Source organism: Microdochium trichocladiopsis (genome assembly GCF_020744255.1).
Source record: "Microdochium trichocladiopsis strain MPI-CAGE-CH-0230 chromosome Unknown B0I36scaffold_4, whole genome shotgun sequence".
Lineage (NCBI taxonomy): Eukaryota > Fungi > Ascomycota > Sordariomycetes > Xylariales > Microdochiaceae > Microdochium > Microdochium trichocladiopsis.
The window spans coordinates 3,296,173-3,313,258 of NW_025763547.1; the positions used below are offsets into that span (position 1 = coordinate 3,296,173).

At 57.5% G+C, this 17,086-nt stretch overlaps 7 protein-coding genes across 7 annotated transcripts; 3 read left to right on the plus strand and 4 right to left on the minus strand.

Annotated features, from left to right (window-relative positions):
* Window positions 1-160: 160 nt before the first annotated feature.
* On the minus strand, window positions 161-1,238 carry B0I36DRAFT_110990 (uncharacterized protein). Its single transcript, XM_046147882.1, has 3 exons — window positions 945-1,238; window positions 626-793; window positions 161-483 (listed from the first exon to the last, which is right to left on the minus strand). Exons 1-3 carry the CDS (start codon window positions 1,089-1,091, stop codon window positions 328-330), a joined length of 471 nt encoding a protein of 156 aa, XP_046014460.1. The 5' UTR covers window positions 1,092-1,238; the 3' UTR covers window positions 161-327.
* Window positions 1,239-3,073: 1,835 nt separating this feature from the next.
* B0I36DRAFT_110997 (uncharacterized protein) lies at window positions 3,074-4,755 on the plus strand. Its single transcript, XM_046147883.1, has 2 exons — window positions 3,074-4,358; window positions 4,456-4,755. The coding sequence occupies exons 1-2, from the start codon at window positions 3,228-3,230 to the stop codon at window positions 4,567-4,569; spliced, it is 1,245 nt and encodes a 414-aa protein (XP_046014461.1). The 5' UTR covers window positions 3,074-3,227; the 3' UTR covers window positions 4,570-4,755.
* Window positions 4,756-6,392, minus strand: B0I36DRAFT_110998 (uncharacterized protein). Its single transcript, XM_046147884.1, has one exon. The coding sequence runs from the start codon at window positions 6,262-6,264 to the stop codon at window positions 4,942-4,944; it is 1,323 nt and encodes a 440-aa protein (XP_046014462.1). The 5' UTR covers window positions 6,265-6,392; the 3' UTR covers window positions 4,756-4,941.
* Window positions 6,393-8,867: 2,475 nt separating this feature from the next.
* Window positions 8,868-11,424, plus strand: B0I36DRAFT_321800 (uncharacterized protein). The gene has a single exon (XM_046153764.1). It carries the CDS (start codon window positions 9,314-9,316, stop codon window positions 11,300-11,302), a length of 1,989 nt encoding a protein of 662 aa, XP_046014463.1. The 5' UTR covers window positions 8,868-9,313; the 3' UTR covers window positions 11,303-11,424.
* A 166-nt stretch (window positions 11,425-11,590) lies between these two features.
* On the minus strand, window positions 11,591-13,451 carry B0I36DRAFT_383454 (signal recognition particle protein SRP54; the record flags this gene model as incomplete). Its single annotated transcript, XM_046160959.1, has 2 exons — window positions 13,221-13,451; window positions 11,591-13,084 (listed from the first exon to the last, which is right to left on the minus strand). The coding sequence occupies exons 1-2, from the start codon at window positions 13,296-13,298 to the stop codon at window positions 11,591-11,593; spliced, it is 1,572 nt and encodes a 523-aa protein (XP_046014464.1). The 5' UTR covers window positions 13,299-13,451.
* Window positions 13,452-13,869: 418 nt separating this feature from the next.
* B0I36DRAFT_321805 (NADH ubiquinone oxidoreductase subunit NDUFA12-domain-containing protein) lies at window positions 13,870-15,001 on the minus strand. Its single transcript, XM_046153765.1, has 6 exons — window positions 14,838-15,001; window positions 14,758-14,778; window positions 14,673-14,679; window positions 14,474-14,594; window positions 14,213-14,377; window positions 13,870-14,143 (listed from the first exon to the last, which is right to left on the minus strand). The coding sequence occupies exons 1-6, from the start codon at window positions 14,886-14,888 to the stop codon at window positions 14,092-14,094; spliced, it is 417 nt and encodes a 138-aa protein (XP_046014465.1). The 5' UTR covers window positions 14,889-15,001; the 3' UTR covers window positions 13,870-14,091.
* A 242-nt stretch (window positions 15,002-15,243) lies between these two features.
* On the plus strand, window positions 15,244-17,032 carry B0I36DRAFT_362278 (uncharacterized protein; the record flags this gene model as incomplete). The annotated part of the gene is made up of 4 exons (XM_046158629.1): window positions 15,244-15,510; window positions 15,578-15,649; window positions 15,714-15,994; window positions 16,054-17,032. The coding sequence occupies 4 exons, from the start codon at window positions 15,244-15,246 to the stop codon at window positions 17,030-17,032; spliced, it is 1,599 nt and encodes a 532-aa protein (XP_046014466.1).
* Between the last annotated feature and the right edge of the window lie 54 nt (window positions 17,033-17,086).

Genomic DNA, 17,086 nt, shown 5'->3' on the forward strand with positions numbered 1-17,086 from the left:
TTTCAACGTTCATGTGATTTCTACAATTATTTGCTCCTGGCAATTTCAGCTTTTCTTGATATTCCATCTGCAGGGTAGCACACGTCCAATTTAGCTGTTGCTGCTAGTTTGTACTGCACTCATTTGTCGAACCAAGTTGCAATATCTCAATGTATCATATCAGGTGGGAAAAAAGAAAAGAAGAACGAGACTAGTTCCCGTCACATGACTTCGTCTCCAGAATTTCTTGGGCCTACTGACGAATACATTTCGACATTCAAGCGTAAGCTGAAATCCTATAGCGCTTCTACCCCACTATCCAGGCAAACACTCTTTCACCAGGAAGTATCACATTGGTTTTCGGCGACTGTCCATAACCCATTTCTTTTCTATTCGCTTCGAAAAGGCCTGAAAATCGTGCAGCGGTGACACTATACCCTTGCTTATTTCGTGGGACATGGCGGTGGCGTGAACGTCGGCCAGGGCTTGCAGTCCGGAAAGCATCTTTTCCCCACCCCCCGGAGAATGAAAGTGGTTAGTGAAACACGGTACAGATTTCATATCCACCTACTCCTACGGGACTTGGGAGGCAAAAAAGTGAAAGAGCAAGAAGCAGAAGCCAGAGATCGGTAAATGAAGAACTCACCCCCCGTAAGGAATCCCGATGGCAGTGCCGGACGTCCCCGTGCAGGTCTGGAGATAATCCACACACACGCTGATCGTGTTCGTGCAGCTGGAAGAAGAAGAAGAAGAAGTCACAGTCGGGCATGGGGGCTCGGTGAACGTCGGCCATGGCGTGCAGTCGGCAAAGCAACTATTTATTCGCCCCGATGTATTTTCAGTATTAGCCCGCTGTGCTCTGTTTGATTATAGCCTGCTACTCCCCAGATGGAAGAAATTGTTTCTGTGTGACAGCCCAAAAAGAAAAGGCGTGGATTCGAGATGTGTGACCGGAATAGACTTACCCGCCGTAAGGGATCACTATCGAAGTACCCCCCGCCCCAGTGCAGGTTTTGAAGTAGTCGGCGCAGACGGACCTGGTGGAGCATGAACTGCCTGTTGGTGACGTTGTTTTGGTAGGGTATGATGGTGAGCATGGGCTGGCGAGACATGATGATGCCATGACCGCCGCAGCCAGCATGGTGGGGACAACAACGTGTCTGACCATGTTAATGCCTCCGTGTAAAGTGGCCTGAGACTATTAAACCGCTAGAAGCTTACGGTGTTGTCGCTGGAGATTCTAGAAAGAGGAATTTGACCTTTCGGGTCCTTGGTGAGAATAGGTGATGGACCCATTCTGAGAAACGGCTCGAGGCTTATATATATAAATCAGCTGCCTCAGCCTGTGTATGCTGACAGGCGAAACCGCCTTGACTAGTGCGGGACACACGATCAACGGGGGGTAGTTTCGTGGAAGGTGTGCCTCCGTGGTATACGAGAAGTCGGGGCTGGCAACAGAGTGTCCAGCCCTATATTGTGGTGTCATGGATTCACCTGCCAAGAAACATGGCTGGATAAACAGGCTTCGGATTCAAGCGAGACGTTGCACTGTGGTGCGGAAGATGGCTGCGGCTGAGAAACTGCACCAATGAATGTGTGCATTGGCTGATGAGACCACATGGAATGGAGGTCTTGGAAAGCTCGTGAACACGGACTAACGGCTCAAACTTAGGGCCCGAGAGACATTTAGGACTTTTCCATTGAAGAAAATGCTGACACTGGTCTGATTTGTCAAAATCTGTTGGTTGTCCTTAGATAGCAGATTTCTGGACAGCCGGGCACAACAGCAAGGGAGACAATAGTCGTGATGCTGCACGTTTAACTGGGCCCACGAGCCAGAATTGTGGGGAAGCACTTTTGGCGGGACGGGACGACCCCGGACAAACGTTGTCAGTAGGGCTGCGGAGCCGTTCAAGTACGAAGCTGCATAAAGGGATGCTGCTGGTTGGAAAAGAAAATGCCAACATGCACAGCGCCCAATCAAGTGCACACTCTCATATGGATGTCAGAAACGAGACGATCGACGTTCAGACAGGCATCATCGTTGGAGGTCAAGGCAAGCCCACACGAACAACTCATCGCATGGCCAAGAATTAACGGGGGGTAGGAGGGAGCGTCACGTGTGGCAGAGTCGCGTGATCAAAAGCCGGTGCGATGACTTGTGTGTGTGCCTAAAGCACCAAACGTCTGTATTCAGATTGTCGTCAGTTCGTCGTCTTCTACGAGACATGCAGAGGCCGCACCATGTTGCCGCAATTTGTGCTCGCCTCTGCTGCCGGGCCCGTGGAATGCAACGTGCAAAGCAGATTACTTTTTGGTGCGCTGATCCAACACAGACTACAGACCGTGCACCCAAGCGAGCGCCCGCCCCGGCACGACCTGTGAAAGTGAAGCTGGATGAGGTCATGGGAATACTTTTGCGCGTTACACACGTCGAGCATGACCGCTTCAGGCGAAGAGGTGTGACGAGGGACGGCGAGCACCAGTCAGGGACTCGTGCTGGAGCGGCAGGGCAACTATGGTAGGACACGACGCTGCCACATGCAGCCTGCAGCACAGGCCACCAGGAAGCAGCTGGTGCTCGAGCTGGAGCTGGTGATGGTGGGTTGATTCGGTTTGGGAGGGAGAATGAGAGCTGGATGAAAGAAGTGGCTCGTGTAGGCTAACGTGTGGTTAGTGAGCGAGTGGGGGGCTCTGTGTGTGCGGCCAACGTCCGTTGACCCCCCTAGTCCATGTGACATCACCGGCACCTGCCCACCAAGCGGCGGCCTCCACGCATTTCGGGTCTGCAGACTCCCACGCCCGTCCATGGATGATGGCCCACGAGACGCCGCTGCCGACCATCCGCCTGCAGTCCGTGACTGGCGAGGGCCGTCATCCCCGACCCCACGCCCGTGCAGATTTACGTCGGACTTGCAGCTGGACCCTGAGGGCGTCTGAGGCGTTGCGGCACGTCCACGCCGGCCCCGGCCGACTGATCGCCAGAGGCAGCCTGCCGCCGCCACACAACCGCCCCCCTGTCCAGAGCTATCTGCCTGGGCCAGAATACTTATCCAACCTGCTGTTCCAAAAGTTTTCCACAACGACAATCCTCACAAAATACTCCAGCCTCAAGTTTCCAAGGTACTCGCATATTTTCAGTTCATATTACAGCAGACTATACCGGCTGGCCACCTACCCGAGCAGCGCCTTTCCCGAGTTGTGACAGACCAGCCCAATTTAGCCAGCCCGGCGGCACCATCACAACCATGGCTGGCAGATCAGCCCGGCACAATCGCCACGACGACCCTTATACTTTTGACGACCCCTATCGCAACGACCCCCCAACGGTCGGCCATAATGTAGGCTACGAGTATGTCGGCACCGACGAGGCCACCGTAGCGGGCGGCTCGCCGCCCCCGAGGTACCAGTCCCGCCGGTCAAGCCCACAGCGACGCCAGCACCGGGCTACCAGCCTGCCGAGACCGCAACGACACAACAGAGACCCTTCGCCGCCCCAAAGAGAAAGGGTCGGATCTCCTCCAAGGCACAGCAAGCAGCGTGTACCCCCTCCTCCCACCGACGCCGAGCTCAATGCCGCTCCGGCTCCGAAGCGGGACAAGAACTACCAGGCTCGATATCAGGAGTGGGCACAGCGTCCAAATGTCCAGCGCACAAAGAGCTATGGCAAAAAGGGCCTGGAGTTTATGGGTTCTGCCGCGGCGGCGTACCTGGCGGCCCAGCAGGGCAAGAGCAACCCCCGAAGCCGCTCCGTAGACCGCGATATGCACCCCGGCAGAGGCTCTCGCCATCACTCAGATCGCGATGACCCGCCCCCAAGACGCAATCACCGTCGAGACCCTTCATACAGCCCCTCCCCGCCGCCCAGGAGAAGTCATCACCGCCGCCACGACGACGAAGCACTAGCAGCAGGGGCAGCAGGTGCAGCAGGGGTAGCAGGGGCGGCAGCCCGGCGGCGGCACGGACGGCATGAGTCGTCCAGCCCGTCACCGCCGCGCAGGCGACACCAAAGCTACCACAATGACGACCGCGACGATCGTGACCGCGGCAGGGGAGGCAGCCGCCATCACCAACGCCGTGGCCAATCATACAGCCGCTCGCCTTCTCCATCCCGGCATAGAGACCGTGGCCGCCCGCTGGGCAGGTCCAACACGACCAACAGTAGCTCGAGTGGACTCCGCCATGGCTTGTCTGAGAGCAAGAAGCCGCCGGTTAATGACGCTGCCGCACGATGGCAGATAGCTGCCCGTGCTGCGCTGGAGGCCGGCGGCGTGGCGGCGTTCCGGCTACGCAAGGAGCCTGGGTCGTGGAACGGAGTGAAGGGTGCCAAAGTCGCCTCGGCGGCGCTGGGTGCTGCGGCTATGCACGCTTTGCTTGACGTAAGTTGGCCTCTTGTCCTCTGCCATCATTTTCTGGCACAAAACAGCTGCGATTTGTGTGGGAGTACTTGACACAGTATGCTAACCCATGTCACAGAAAGATCCAACGCGTGATCAGGGTCGCGGCGTGAAGGGCTTGGCCGAGAATGCACTTGGAGGTATCGTCGCATCCAGGATGACGGGTGTCAAGCGGAACGGGAAACGGAGATAGCCTGGCGTGATGACCTGCTGGGAAGAAGGAAGACGGCATTCTTGACAGCGTACACTTGAGATGCAGCTAGTTTCCCCACAACATTTTGATTCAAATCATAAACTTGTAAAGCCCATGGTGGAGAGGGCTATGTCGGAAGGTTCGTGGTCTCTTGCTGCCGGAAACGCCCGATTACCGCTATGGCGGGTAGTCCATGATAGAATTGCCTAGGGTGTGACGACCTTTATGGTTCCAGTCGAGTGCTTGAAGTTATCATATTGCCTGGGGATACGATTCCGAACCCGCGAAACTGCGCAACAGCAACTCATTGAGCTCTGAACACATAGCGAGCAGAACCCTGGGGACCTGCTTGTGTCGACGCAAGCACACAGCTCACGACGTCTTCTTGTCCTCTCGCACCACCTCGTGCCGTACCGCCCAAAGCTCGTACTCCTCTTTGTCCATAGTCGCGAGCTTGTCCCAACACGCCCTCGACAGTTGGGCGACGACCAACACGCCGAACCGGAACAGGATGAATCCGGACCCATACGTGGCGCGCATGCCGCCCGCGCCGAGTGCTTTGTCTAGCATGTCGACGTGTCGCTTAAGCGACCATGCCTTGAGCAGCATCACCAGCGTCGCGAGAATATGGATCAGGAAGGTGGCAGGCATGTGCCGGCGAGGCACGTCGCCGCGCACCAGGGCTGCCGCGGAAGTGGTCGGATGGTTTGGGTCTTCGGCCAAAGGGCCCGGTGTGCACAGACAGATCTGCTGCTTTTGTATCCCGTGTGGACATATGCATTCATCCACGCCGAGGGTTGCCCTCTTGACTTTGAGGCTACGTCTCGCTCCCCGAGCCATGAGCGGTGCCAGGAAGCTACGGCGGATGTGGCTGAACAGCGCGCTGACGAGGTTGTACTCTATGAAGAGTAGGAGCAGCAGCGGCATGGGGTTACTGAATGACCGGTGCAGGTAGTGCTTGGGCTCGATACGCGAGTACATGTCGAAGAAGGTGTTTGTGCACAAGGGACTAGGTATGTCGTGCCGGACGCTGCGCACCCATTCTGCCCACAGGTTGTCGGTCTCCATGGCCTCTTGAACCACACGGTCTGCAGTTGTCAGGTCCTGGCGGGAGGTGCTGTTTGTACCGCGGGGATGATGTTCCGCCGGCCACTCCCGCGCTTTGGTGCGCACCTCTGTCGAGTTTGAAGACCACCGCTTGACATAGGCGTCGTCCAGGCACAAATAATCTTGCGGGCGCAGGTCCATGCTCCGACCGACCGCCATGAGATCCTTCGGGAGCTCCAGAGACGTCCCAAACGCAAACAGCCCCATGCGGTTCTCAGCGCGGATGATGCCAGTGGCGCCAGACCGGGTCCAGGAACGAGGCCACTCATAGCCGAACGCGTAGGGAAAGTAGTGCATCTTGACCTGGTACTCGTGTATGAGCTTACCATCGGCGCTTTTCCGGGCAGGGAGGATGCCGCCAAAATGTAGCAGGGCGAGAGAAGAGAAGATCAGATATGGAGATGTGCTGCTGGGGGATGGTGAGTTGCCGTTGCCGCCGTCGGCGTCGCTGCTCTGGCCGCTACCGATCCGCACTCTGCCGGCGGCGACGATGACGATCAAGGCCAGGAATGGCCACAAGGTGCCGAGAACACCGACTGCGAGGAGGATCTTCCATTGTATGGTGCGGCGCCACGAACTCGTCGCCATTGCCGGATGCTGGTGGCCGCGGCTTGACGTGTGTCAAGGTAAGGATGAGGCAGAAAACTCGATCGAGGTTTGGACCCATGCACAGTCAGAGCGCTGTTGGCAGGTGACGCTGGTGATGGTGGAGATGAGGGGGGACGCGAGATTGGTGGCATCCATCTGCGTCGCGCTGGGGCAAGCCTTGGCATCACCATGTCGCGCAATGTGGACGAGACGGAGAGGATCGCCTCAGGGCCAGCTGCCTGCTTGAAAGGGCGAGATGACGAGAAGCAAGGAAGGGAAAGTGCAAGTAACATCTAGCTCGGGCCAGATGCGCCACTTCCGCAGCGACTTGACGCCCGCTCAAACGGTGGTGCATCTGGAGAAAGCATACACTCTACGGCGTACTGCACCTCCAACATGACAGCGACAATCGCCTCGAGTTCGCAAATGCGGGCCCGCGGGAGGGAATTAAGCTTCAGCTGCAATGGACCCTGCAATAATCTTATCTTGGCGATCCCCGCTCACCCTCCCAATCAGGCGACAACATCAAGGACTTTGGCCTGGGGAGTGGCTTCGAAGTCCTCCTCATGCTCAACCTGGTCGTGGGAGACATCCATGGATGTCTGAGCTGTAATCGTCCGACCGGCGACACATCGCTGGATCAAGACAGACCATGTTGTTTACTGCAACTCAACCCCCCAGACACAACCACTCGGAGCACCCTGTCCGTCGAGAGCCATCTTGTCCGGCATCATGCTGGCCGTGCAGGACAACAACCCCGCTACTGGTTCAGCCGCACCATGCCCAACCCGGGAGCACGCCGCTGCGCCTCTTCGAGGTCTCACCTACCCGTCCCTTGAGTCTCCAGACTTGCTGGCCGAGGTCGTGCGCCTGGCGGCTTTCCTCTTCCCACCTCAAGAGTGTGGAATTCAAAGTCTCCTCCCTCTGCCTTCCGTCCTTGGCTCTGAACGCCACGCGCAGCCCATCCACGAGGAGTAAAGCTTCGGCATAGACTGCCGCAAGCATGGAGAATCCCATTGTGACGGGCTATCCGCCGCCACTCATGGCCGCTGGAGCGAGCATGTCGCCAACTCCGCCGGCTGATCCGCCAGCTGCTCCTTACGCAGCATTGCCTTCTGCCATGGGGGCAATGTCACTACACACTCCTCCTTCTCACCACCAGACACCCGTCAAGGCCTATGCGACGTCCTTTGCCTACGAGCTGCCAGCAGAACCCGTGGATCAGAGCCCACATGTGACAAGCCAGCCCTCTCAGCAATCAGTTGGTGGACCGCTATATCAGCAGCAACAACAAGCAGCGGGAGCCCACCCCTCCCCATCCCCGTCCGCTCATTCACAAGCAAGCTATGTCACTTCTCTGCCAGGTCAAAGCCTGTCGCCTTCCCACACAGGGAGCCTTCAGCATGTTGCACAGTCAGTATCGGTTTCACCACACGCCGCCAGTGGAGTGTACGTGCCAGCTGGGCCTCCTGCTTCGAACCACAGTAGCCCATCCATCTCAACTCCTCCCCTTGGACAGTCTCCAGGGTCAGTGACGAGGAAGCCACTACAGAGGGCACCGAGTCAGTCATCACAGGCAGCGGCCCAGCAGCAGGTGCAATTCCAGTACCCTCCAGTGCTGCAGCAACAACAGAGAATGGCAACAGGACCCAATCAACAGATCATGTATCAAGCTCCTGCGCAGGACGGCGTGCCGCCACAGCAGCCTCTAGTCCTTCAGCAGCAGCAGCTTCAACCTCAACAGCACCAGATTCACCCTCAGCAAGCGATACAGCATCCGCAGTATTTTCAAGTACCACAGCAAGGATGGCCGCAGCAGCACGTACAGCGGATATCGCAGCTTCAACAGCCCTTGCAGGTAGTTCAGCAACAGCCTCAACCTCAGTATCAACCACAGGGATTGCCAATAGCGCAACAAGGCCAAGCACCACCGCAGGTACGATACGTACAACAGCCGACAGCAGCAACCCAGCAGCCTTTGCCCCAGCACCCTCAAGTCCTGCCTCAGGTACAACAAGGGCAGCCTCAGTATATGCAACAGCAACAGCCCCAGACTCAACAGCCACAGCCTCAGTTTGTACCGCAGCCGCAATATGCCTTGCAAGCACCGCAGCATGGCCCCCAAGCACTACCTCAAGGCGTGCTACAGCAGGGATCGCCTCAGCAGTATCAGCAAGCACAGATGCAATCACAGCCGCTTCAGCAACAAACTCCGCAACATCAGCAGCAGAATACTCAACAACCGCAACAACTGCAATCGCAACAGCAGCGTCTGGCATCCCAGGTCACATCGCAGCAGGTTCTCCAGCCTCATCAAATCCATGCTTCTCACCAACCACAATTGCAACAAGCTCAGCTCCACCAGTTCACCCAACAACAGCTACAGCCACAGCAGCAGCAATCACAGCAGCAGCAACTACAGCAGCAGCAACTACAGCAGCAGCAATCACAGCAGCAGCAACTACAGCAGCAGCAACTACAGCAGCAGCAACTACAGCAGCAGCAACTACAGCAGCAGCAACTACAGCAGCAGCAACTACAGCAGCAGCAACTACAGCAGCAGCAACTACAGCAGCAGCAACTACAGCAGCAGCAACTGCAGCAGAAACACCAACAACTACAGCAATCTCAAGTGGCAACAAGTCAAGCACAGTCCCGACAGAACTTGCAAACACTTCAGCCACAGCATTCTGGCGTCCAGCTGGCTCAGCTAGCCCAACAACCTCCTGCGCACCAATTACTCCAGGCTCAGTATCAACAGCCACAACAACAGCCACAAGTGCAACAAGCATCACATCAAGCTCAGTCACAACAGCCACCAGCCATCCATGGGCCCTACCAGCAGCAAGTATCAGTATCTGCGACACCGCAGCAGCCAGTGCAGTATGTCTACTCCCAACAACAGCAGCCCCAGTTTGTGCAGGGAGCTCCTGTCTACACCACACCACAGCAATACCAAGTCCAGCAACAGCTGCAGTACGTCCCCGCCAAGCAGCCAAAATCACGAGTGGCGAGTAGTGGTGCAAGCCAGAAAGCAGCAGCACAGGCCATGGCTCAGGGATTCAAGAGCGCCTTTAAGAGTGTGGATAAATGGAGTCGGAAGTACATGGGAGATATCCCGCAACCTGGTCAGGTGAAGCCAATGAGCCAGGCCCAGGCTCAGGCTCAACCCGGACTCGCCCAAGCGGCCAATTACGCAAACCCACCCTCCACGTATGCTGCAGTTCCGGTCGCTGTACAGCCACAAGCTTTTGCACAGAATCCTCAACATCCTGGGCAGTATGTCTTATATCAGCAGCAGGCCGCTGGAGGTGCACAGACACTTACACAACCAACGCAAATCACCGGACAATCAGGTACCACCCAATTGATGCCTGGTGAGACAGGTCCTGGCGGCCAAATTCATGGCTCCAACACTCACCAGCAAATGCCCTCTGGCCCTGCAGCACCATATCAGCAGCTGGGTCCTGTACAGCCCGGTCACTATGGCAATTCACCACCAGCACCTGAACTCGCAGCTGCATCGCCTTCGCCAGTCTCAGCGCCTGGCGCACAAGCGGCCCCCTCACTCTCTCCTGCTCCGCATGCTGTCCAGCATTCGTTTTTTCAATCCCATGGGGCTGGCCAACGTGGGGTCCTCCCAGACCAGCACGCTCCAAACCCTTCTGTTCCCGCAAGTTCTGCTCCGCAGCCACATACAGTTACAAGCCATGGTTATCATCAGACTAGTCCTCCGGTGGGATCGTTGAATTCTGCGCCTACGGTAGCCTTCCCTTACAACTCTCCCGGAATTTATCCAGGGTTCATAGATGTGCATACGCCAGGGCACGGTGTTCCTCAAAACGGCGGTCCTGTCCAGCACAACCTAGCAACCTCGCCGATTCCCCTACAAAGTGGAGGTGTGGCTGGAACTCCTCTCGCTACTGATACCCGATCACACAGCGAAGACCCTAACAAAACTCCATCCAGCCAGGGTCTCGGCTCCAACGCTCCGAAAATCGCAGCCGGTGCTGCAGCAGTGGCCTTGGTGGGCACCGCAGCTGTCCTGGCTGCCAAAGGTGGACATGGCAAGAAACATCGGCATGGGCACCACGGTGGAGGCCACGCGCACGAGGAGGCGACAGAAGAAGAGGAACAGCCACCGCCGTCCTCATCCGATGAGCAGAACGCCGCTGCTCAGGAGTCTTCCGATGCTGGCGGAGGCTCGGCTAACAGGGAGGATACCCAGGACGCCGGGGACAGCAAGGCGGAGGATGCACAGCAGCCCGGTGATGCCGCAGTGGAATCGAGTACTAAGGACTCAGAAAGCAACACGCAAGGGCAAGAGGATGGAGCAGGCCTGACAGACGCGGCGCAAGGTGAACCCGCGGCTTCTGGCGAGTCACTCGACGCCTCTGGCTTCGATCCATCAGCTACAGGTGGATTTTTCGATCCAGCAGCTGGCTCTGGAGGGGCCATGGGTTATGATCCGACCAACGAAGCATCAGCAAGCCTTGCAACAGAGGCTGCATTCAGCGATGAAGCCGCGGCGAACTCGTTTTACCTGATAGACGGATCAACCTACACCACCACGTATACAGATCCTGCTGCTACGTTCAGCGGGGGCGCTGGTGATGGTTCCTCGGTGATGACATACACGGATCCTTCAGCTGGCGGCGGCTCATACCTGCCTGTCGACAGTCAGTCCTACTACCCTGCTTATGACCCGTTCCAACAAGCGCAGCAGCAGCAAGATCAGATGGCAATGATCGGCACGGATCCAGGACAGTATGCTGGTGCTGGCTTTGCCCCGCCGCCGCCGCCTGGCACAGATCCGGCGATGATGGGCTATGCCGACTCGAGCGCGGCGGCTGGTGACGGGGTTGGGGTCTATGATGGTGGTATGAGTGCAGTCGATGCTGGCGGGTACGCGGCCGTAGATACGACCGTGCTTGAGGACTCGAGTGGTGTAACCGAGTCCGTGGCGGCTGCTGCCGAAGGCGGGAGCGGCATTGACTGGGGTGGCATGTTGGACTCTATCAGTTCCTGGGGATTGTAGATCATTCCAGCAGCATGGACATGGATCTTGGTTCTACCGCATTAGTTTTCTTTTTGTACGCACGAGTTTCTTCTAGCATCGCATACGCAGCATGAATACACGAGGACATGGCACGATGCATGTTGGCATGATTGATGTGAAATAGTTGTGTTCGGTCATGATTACCCGGAATATGTACCCGAGGTATGTTGTGTTTCCGCCCAGAACGCCTTGCCTATGCCGCCGATTTGGTGCTCGTCCACTTCCTCCTCCCCCGCTCCTTTCCCTCATATTGCATTGTTCGCACCTTCACCTCCGCCCGCCCCTGCCGCCACCACCACCACCGCCGCCCATCATCCCACCCATGCCCATGCTTTCCATCATCTTGGCCATGTCGGGCATGCCGCCACCACCTCCGCCGCCGCCAAACATCTTGGCGAGGCTGGCCATGTCGGGCATGCCGCCGCCGCCGCCCGCGCCGCCGCCCATGCTCTGAAGCCGCTTCTGCATGGCCGCGAGCTGCTGCTGCTTGTTGGCGCCGCCCATGGCCTGCTGCGCGCGCTGCATGTTCTTCATGTTGCCGCCCATCTTCTTGGCCATGCCGGCCATCATGCGCTGCTGGGTGAGGAGGTCCTCGACCTCGCGGACGCTGACGCCGCTGCCGCGCGCCACGCGCGTCATGCGCGTGGGGTGCTCGATGAACATCTTGCCGTCGCTGTCGAGCTCCTTCTCCGTCATGCTGTCGCAGATGTAGATCATGCGCTTGAGGCGCGCGCTCGACTCGTCGTCGTCCATGCCCGCCATGCCGGGCATGTTGGACATGCCGGGGATCATGCCGGCCATCTTGGACAGCGGGCCCATCTTCATGATGTTGCTCAGCTGGTCCCGCAGGTCCCGCACCGTGAAGATGCCCTCGGTGATGTGCTTGATCGTGTCCTTCTGGTCCAGCTTGAGCGACTGCACGTGCTCCACCAGCCCCGCCATGTCGCCCATGCCGAGCAGCTTGTTGATGAACTGCTGCGGCGCGAAGCGCTCAAAGTCGAGCATGTGCTCTCCCGTGCCGATGAAGACGATGGGCGTGTGCGTGGCCGCCACGGCGGAGATGGCGCCGCCTCCGCTGGCGTTGCTGTCCGTCTTGGTGATGATGATGGCTCCAAAGTCGGCGGCCTCCTTGAAGGCCTTTGCCTGCGACTCGGCCTGCTGTCCGATCGACGCGTCCAGCACCATGATCGTTTCGTCCGGGTGGACGGCGTTCTGGATGTCCGTCATTTCCTGGAACAGTGCCGATTCTTGCCGATGCCGACCGGAGGTATCGACAATGATGATGTCGAATTTCTCCTTCTTGAACTTGTCCACACCCTCCTTGGCCACTTTTGCCGGATCCGTCTCGGTGAGGGAACCATAGTACGGGATCTTGGCCTTCGTGGCGTTCTGCTTGAGCTGGTCAAAGGCACCGGCACGGAAGGTATCCGCGCAGACGAGACAGGCGCGCAGGCCCCGCGCCTGGTAGTGCCGCGCCAGCTTGGTACACGTCGTCGTCTTACCGGCACCCTGGAGACCAACAAACATGATGACATTGGACCGGCCCTTCTTGGGCTTGAACGGCTCGGCGTGGGGGTCGACGAGCTTGACGAGCTCGTCAAAGACGGCCTTCTGGATTATCCGCTTCTTGTTGACGCTGGGCGGGAGGTCTTTGAAGTTGACTGACGTCGCGATCGAGTTCTTGAGCCTGCTGACGAGCTTCACGTTGACGTCGGCTTCGAGGAGGGCGCCGGAGATCTCGTTGAGCATTTGCTTGAATGCCTAAGTGAATGGTCTCTTGTCAGTATCCTTGGAGGCAGATCGAGGCGAGCTGGGCGACTGCGCATGGCACTTTGAAGCCTGTCTCTCGGGGGCGCAGACCACTCTCAATAGCTCTGAATGGAGTAATTGAACGCACCTTCTCGTCAAGGTTTGGCGCACGAGTGACATCGTTGAGAGCGCCGCTGATGCGCCGGCCGAGATCCTGCAAGACCATGGCGGCGGATTGCGGCTAGGGCGCCGTGCGGATTGATCGAGTGCTGGGCTTTGTTCGTACGAGGGCGCGCGAGTCGCAAGATCCGCCGGGGCGTACGATTGTGCGTTGCGATGGCTCGTCGTCGTAGGTGGCCTTGTTCGTGGTGGACGGACTGCAAGGTGGTGGTGGGTTTGTGGGAGTCTGGGGTCCTGGTGTGGGTTCCGCCACCATTGCTTGCTGCATGGCGGGGCATCGCTCGTTGCGCCGCTGCCCAGGTGGTGCTGGCGGCCGGCCCCAGCGTTGGAGATGGGCTCATCCAGATTCGCCCATACCCCTGGAATTCGTCCAGGCTCGACAATATTTGGATATTTGGTCCAGAGAGCTTCCATTTCGTCAAATTTCCCTGACGGGTTCAGCACTGACACCAAAGAGGGTACTTTTCTATGCTAGGCAGCATTCTAGGGAGTATGGTGAACCACGGTGGCTAAGATGTACTGAGTGCAGCGTACTGCAAGCACACCATCACAAACCACAGTCATTGCCCCGATCATAAGCCATCACTACCTTCTAAATGAATGGCTCGCAGCGGAACCACCCTTTCAGCGCGAATGTATTCATTCATTCCAAGATGAACGCGACTTTAATACTGCACCGGGTCTCCAAGTTCTTGCTGAAAACGACAAGGTCTTGTAACACACCATGAACACACGCATGAGATTGTAACTCCAAAGGAAAAGCCCGCATCACGGTAAGCATGTAATTCGGTCAGATAAAGTATGTACAGTGGTTCTCATAACCTCGAGTTTTTGACCTTCTACTTGCGAGCAACAGCGACAGGCTCCCATGTGGCAATCTTCGACTTCACACTGTCCATGGTATCAGCTCAGTCTGTCCAGGTCTAGAATATCGAATGAATCCCCAGAGAAAGAACTTACGTGCTGTACGGCTTGTAAGCGCCACGGGTCTGGGTGTAGTTGGGGATCGTCTTGGCGTCCGTGTCCTCCCATTCTCGGCGCTGGTAGCCCACGGTTGGGTCCTGAGACGGGGCCTTGTCAAGGTTGTAGGACATCCACGCGTGCCAGCCAGGCTCGATCTGGGCGCTGTGGTTGAGGCGAATGCAGTCGGTCAGCGATTCTGTGCTGCATCACATCACACATCCAAACAATCATTGGCCTCTGAGCCTCGGGTCCACCTACGCATCGGGGTCCTTGCTCGCGTACTGCACCCATCGTGTCCGCAGGGGCAGTTCGTCGTTGTTCTCGAAGTACTTGTTACCGAATCTGTCGGTGCCAATCAATGCACCAGCCTTGGTGTCACCTGGATTTCGTCCGTTAGCATTTGATGCTTCACCAAAGTCGACTGTTGCTGCTCAGTGTCTGGTCTGCGGGCGCGTACCGATGTACTAGATGGTCGTCGATTCGTCGGTTAGCTGCTGGGAAAGTCAATTGATCTCGTAGCCGGGGCGCAGAGGTCTGCGTACGTTCATCTGCTTGAAGAAGTCCTGTGTCGCGAAGTTAGCATGAAGAGCAGGACTCGTGGGGTGGTCGCGCGGGGACGAACCTTGATGCCGACCCTCCCCAGGTTCTTGAGTGTACGTCCGATAGTCGACATGTTTGCGGTTGCAGCTGTGACGCACGCTCTGCAATGGGTTCGCTGGCTGTAGTCGGATTCGCAGCGACAGCGACGTTGTCGATGCACTGAATTGACGATGTTAGGATTGGCTGGAGCTCTCCACACGCGGCAGTTCTCCTTGGGCAGGCGGTGGCGGACTTGGTGAGGGAGGTGCATTATGTAAGCCTGGCCAATTTTGAGTGACGTACCTCAGGCCCTACGATGGCACTGCAGGGCGCCTGGGCACGCCTGGGCGATCGCGCAGTGCGTGGTCGAAAAGCCTGGAGGCTGAAACCTTGTACCTGCAGCCACCTTCTAGGTTTTGTAACCAGACGTGCTCTGGGCCGTTGACAAGATGTTTTCTCGAGCCGTAACAAGATCCTGTGCTCGGGTCCGGCCGGCTCTGGGTCGTTCCAGGAGAGCGATCGGAAGCAGTCAGCCAGCAGCAAAACGGCGTTATTCCAGCACAGCAAGCGCGGCCCCTGCGAGCAGCGCTGTGGCAGCCCCAGCTGTCCTGGCGCCTTTTGTCAGTGAACTCGACAAGATTGCGCCTTCTTTCCAGATCAATGGCTCGCAGATTGAGATCATAAAGACGCCATCCGACTTTTACGAGACTTTAAAGGTGTGTGCTTTAGGCCAACGCCTGCCTGTCTGCATGTGCCTTGATTACGACTACTGACTGCCTCAAGGCGAAAATACGCACAGCCAAGAAAAGGATATTTCTATCTACTCTTTACATAGGAAAGTCAGAGAAAGAACTGGTAAGACTGCTCATTCTCGTCCTTCGCGCACGCAGCTTCCCATCCATACTGACCCGTGGCACAGATTGCGACGATACATTCCGCACTTCTGAACAACCCAGACCTGCAGGTCAGCATTCTGACCGATGCTCTGCGCGGGACCAGAGAGGCTCCTCAGCCATCGTGTGCTTCACTGCTGGCACCCCTGGTGGCTGAGTTTGGCTCACAACGGGTCGAGATCCGCATGTACCACACCCCCAACTTGACTGGGCTTAGGAAGAAGCACATCCCGAAGAGAATCAATGAGGGCTGGGGCCTGCAGCACATGAAGCTCTATGGCATAGACGACGAGATCATACTTTCTGGGTACGGCGCTCCTCTCTTCTTTTGACCAGTCGCGTGGTTGCTGACGGTTGAACAAACAGAGCAAACTTATCCTCGGACTACTTCACGAAGCGTCAAGACCGCTACCATGTCTTCTCCGCCAAAGAGGTGACCGACTACTTTTATCAGATATATAGGGGTGTTGCGTCCCTCAGTTTCCTTGTGGGCCCAGCACCACAGGAGGCCGCAGGCTTTGTCCTAGACTGGCCGGCAGACAATGCTGCACCATCGCCACTGGAGAAGCCATCAGAGTACATCTCGAAATCCACAGCGCTGATGAGCGGCTTGATCGCGCCAAAGACTTCACCCAGCACACTAAACTCAAGTGATCCGAAGTCCGACACAACGGTCTACATGGTCTCACAGCTCTCGCAGCTGCTCAAACCTGATACGTCGACTGAGCTACCCGCCATCACTCACATCCTCAAAACCCTCGCGAGCCCGCAATACTCAGGCTCCTCCTGGACATTCACAGCCGGCTACTTCAACCCGGCGCCGTCACTAACAAAGCTCCTGCTGTCTACCGCCTCCAAGAATAACGTCGTCATCACAGCTTCTCCTTGGGCGAACGGGTTCTACCAGTCCAAGGGCGTCTCCGGCATGTTGCCCGACGCGTACACCTACCTTGCGGGCCGCTTCCTGCGGCGCGCGCACGAGATGAGGCGCGACACAGACATCACCCTGAAAGAGTGGCGCAAGGGCACCGTGAACGAGCCCGAAGGGTGGACGTACCACGCCAAGGGGCTCTGGGTCACGCTCCCGCAGGAGCAGAACCCGTTCATGACCATCGTGGGCAGCTCGAACTACACGAAGCGCAGCTACTCGCACGACCTCGAGGCCGGCGCGCTGATTGTCACGCGCGACGAGGACCTCAAGAGGCGGCTGGGCGACGAGCAGCGGTGGCTGCAGGAATATGCGACGTCGGTCACGCGCGACGACTTTGCCACGAACGAGCGCAGGGTCAGCTTCAAGGTCCGCGTGGCCATGTTCATCGTGAGCCTTGTCGGCGGCGCCTTGTGAGGTTGGTTTGAGACTGTCGACCAAAGCTTGTACAACACACGACTCACTGGGGGA

Excerpts from the sequence above, each read along its gene's own strand:
- B0I36DRAFT_110990 (XM_046147882.1), bottom strand. The coding sequence starts at position 1,091 with ATGTCTCGCCAGCCCATGCTCACCATCATACCCTACCAAAACAACGTC. Across the intron at positions 794-944 it reads ATAGTGATCCCTTACGGCGG|TTGCTTTGCCGACTGCACGC; the intron begins GTAAGTCTATTC and ends GCGAATAAATAG. Across the intron at positions 484-625 it reads ATCGGGATTCCTTACGGGGG|ATGCTTTCCGGACTGCAAGC; the intron begins GTGAGTTCTTCA and ends GGTGGGGAAAAG.
- B0I36DRAFT_321800 (XM_046153764.1), top strand. The coding sequence starts at position 9,314 with ATGGCTCAGGGATTCAAGAGCGCCTTTAAGAGTGTGGATAAATGGAGT.
- B0I36DRAFT_321805 (XM_046153765.1), bottom strand. The coding sequence starts at position 14,888 with ATGTCGACTATCGGACGTACACTCAAGAACCTGGGGAGGGTCGGCATC. Across the intron at positions 14,779-14,837 it reads TGGGGAGGGTCGGCATCAAG|GACTTCTTCAAGCAGATGAA; the intron begins GTTCGTCCCCGC and ends TTCGCGACACAG. Across the intron at positions 14,144-14,212 it reads GCTTACAAGCCGTACAGCAC|TGTGAAGTCGAAGATTGCCA; the intron begins GTAAGTTCTTTC and ends TACCATGGACAG.
- B0I36DRAFT_110998 (XM_046147884.1), bottom strand. The coding sequence starts at position 6,264 with ATGGCGACGAGTTCGTGGCGCCGCACCATACAATGGAAGATCCTCCTC.
- B0I36DRAFT_110997 (XM_046147883.1), top strand. The coding sequence starts at position 3,228 with ATGGCTGGCAGATCAGCCCGGCACAATCGCCACGACGACCCTTATACT. Across the intron at positions 4,359-4,455 it reads CTATGCACGCTTTGCTTGAC|AAAGATCCAACGCGTGATCA; the intron begins GTAAGTTGGCCT and ends CCCATGTCACAG.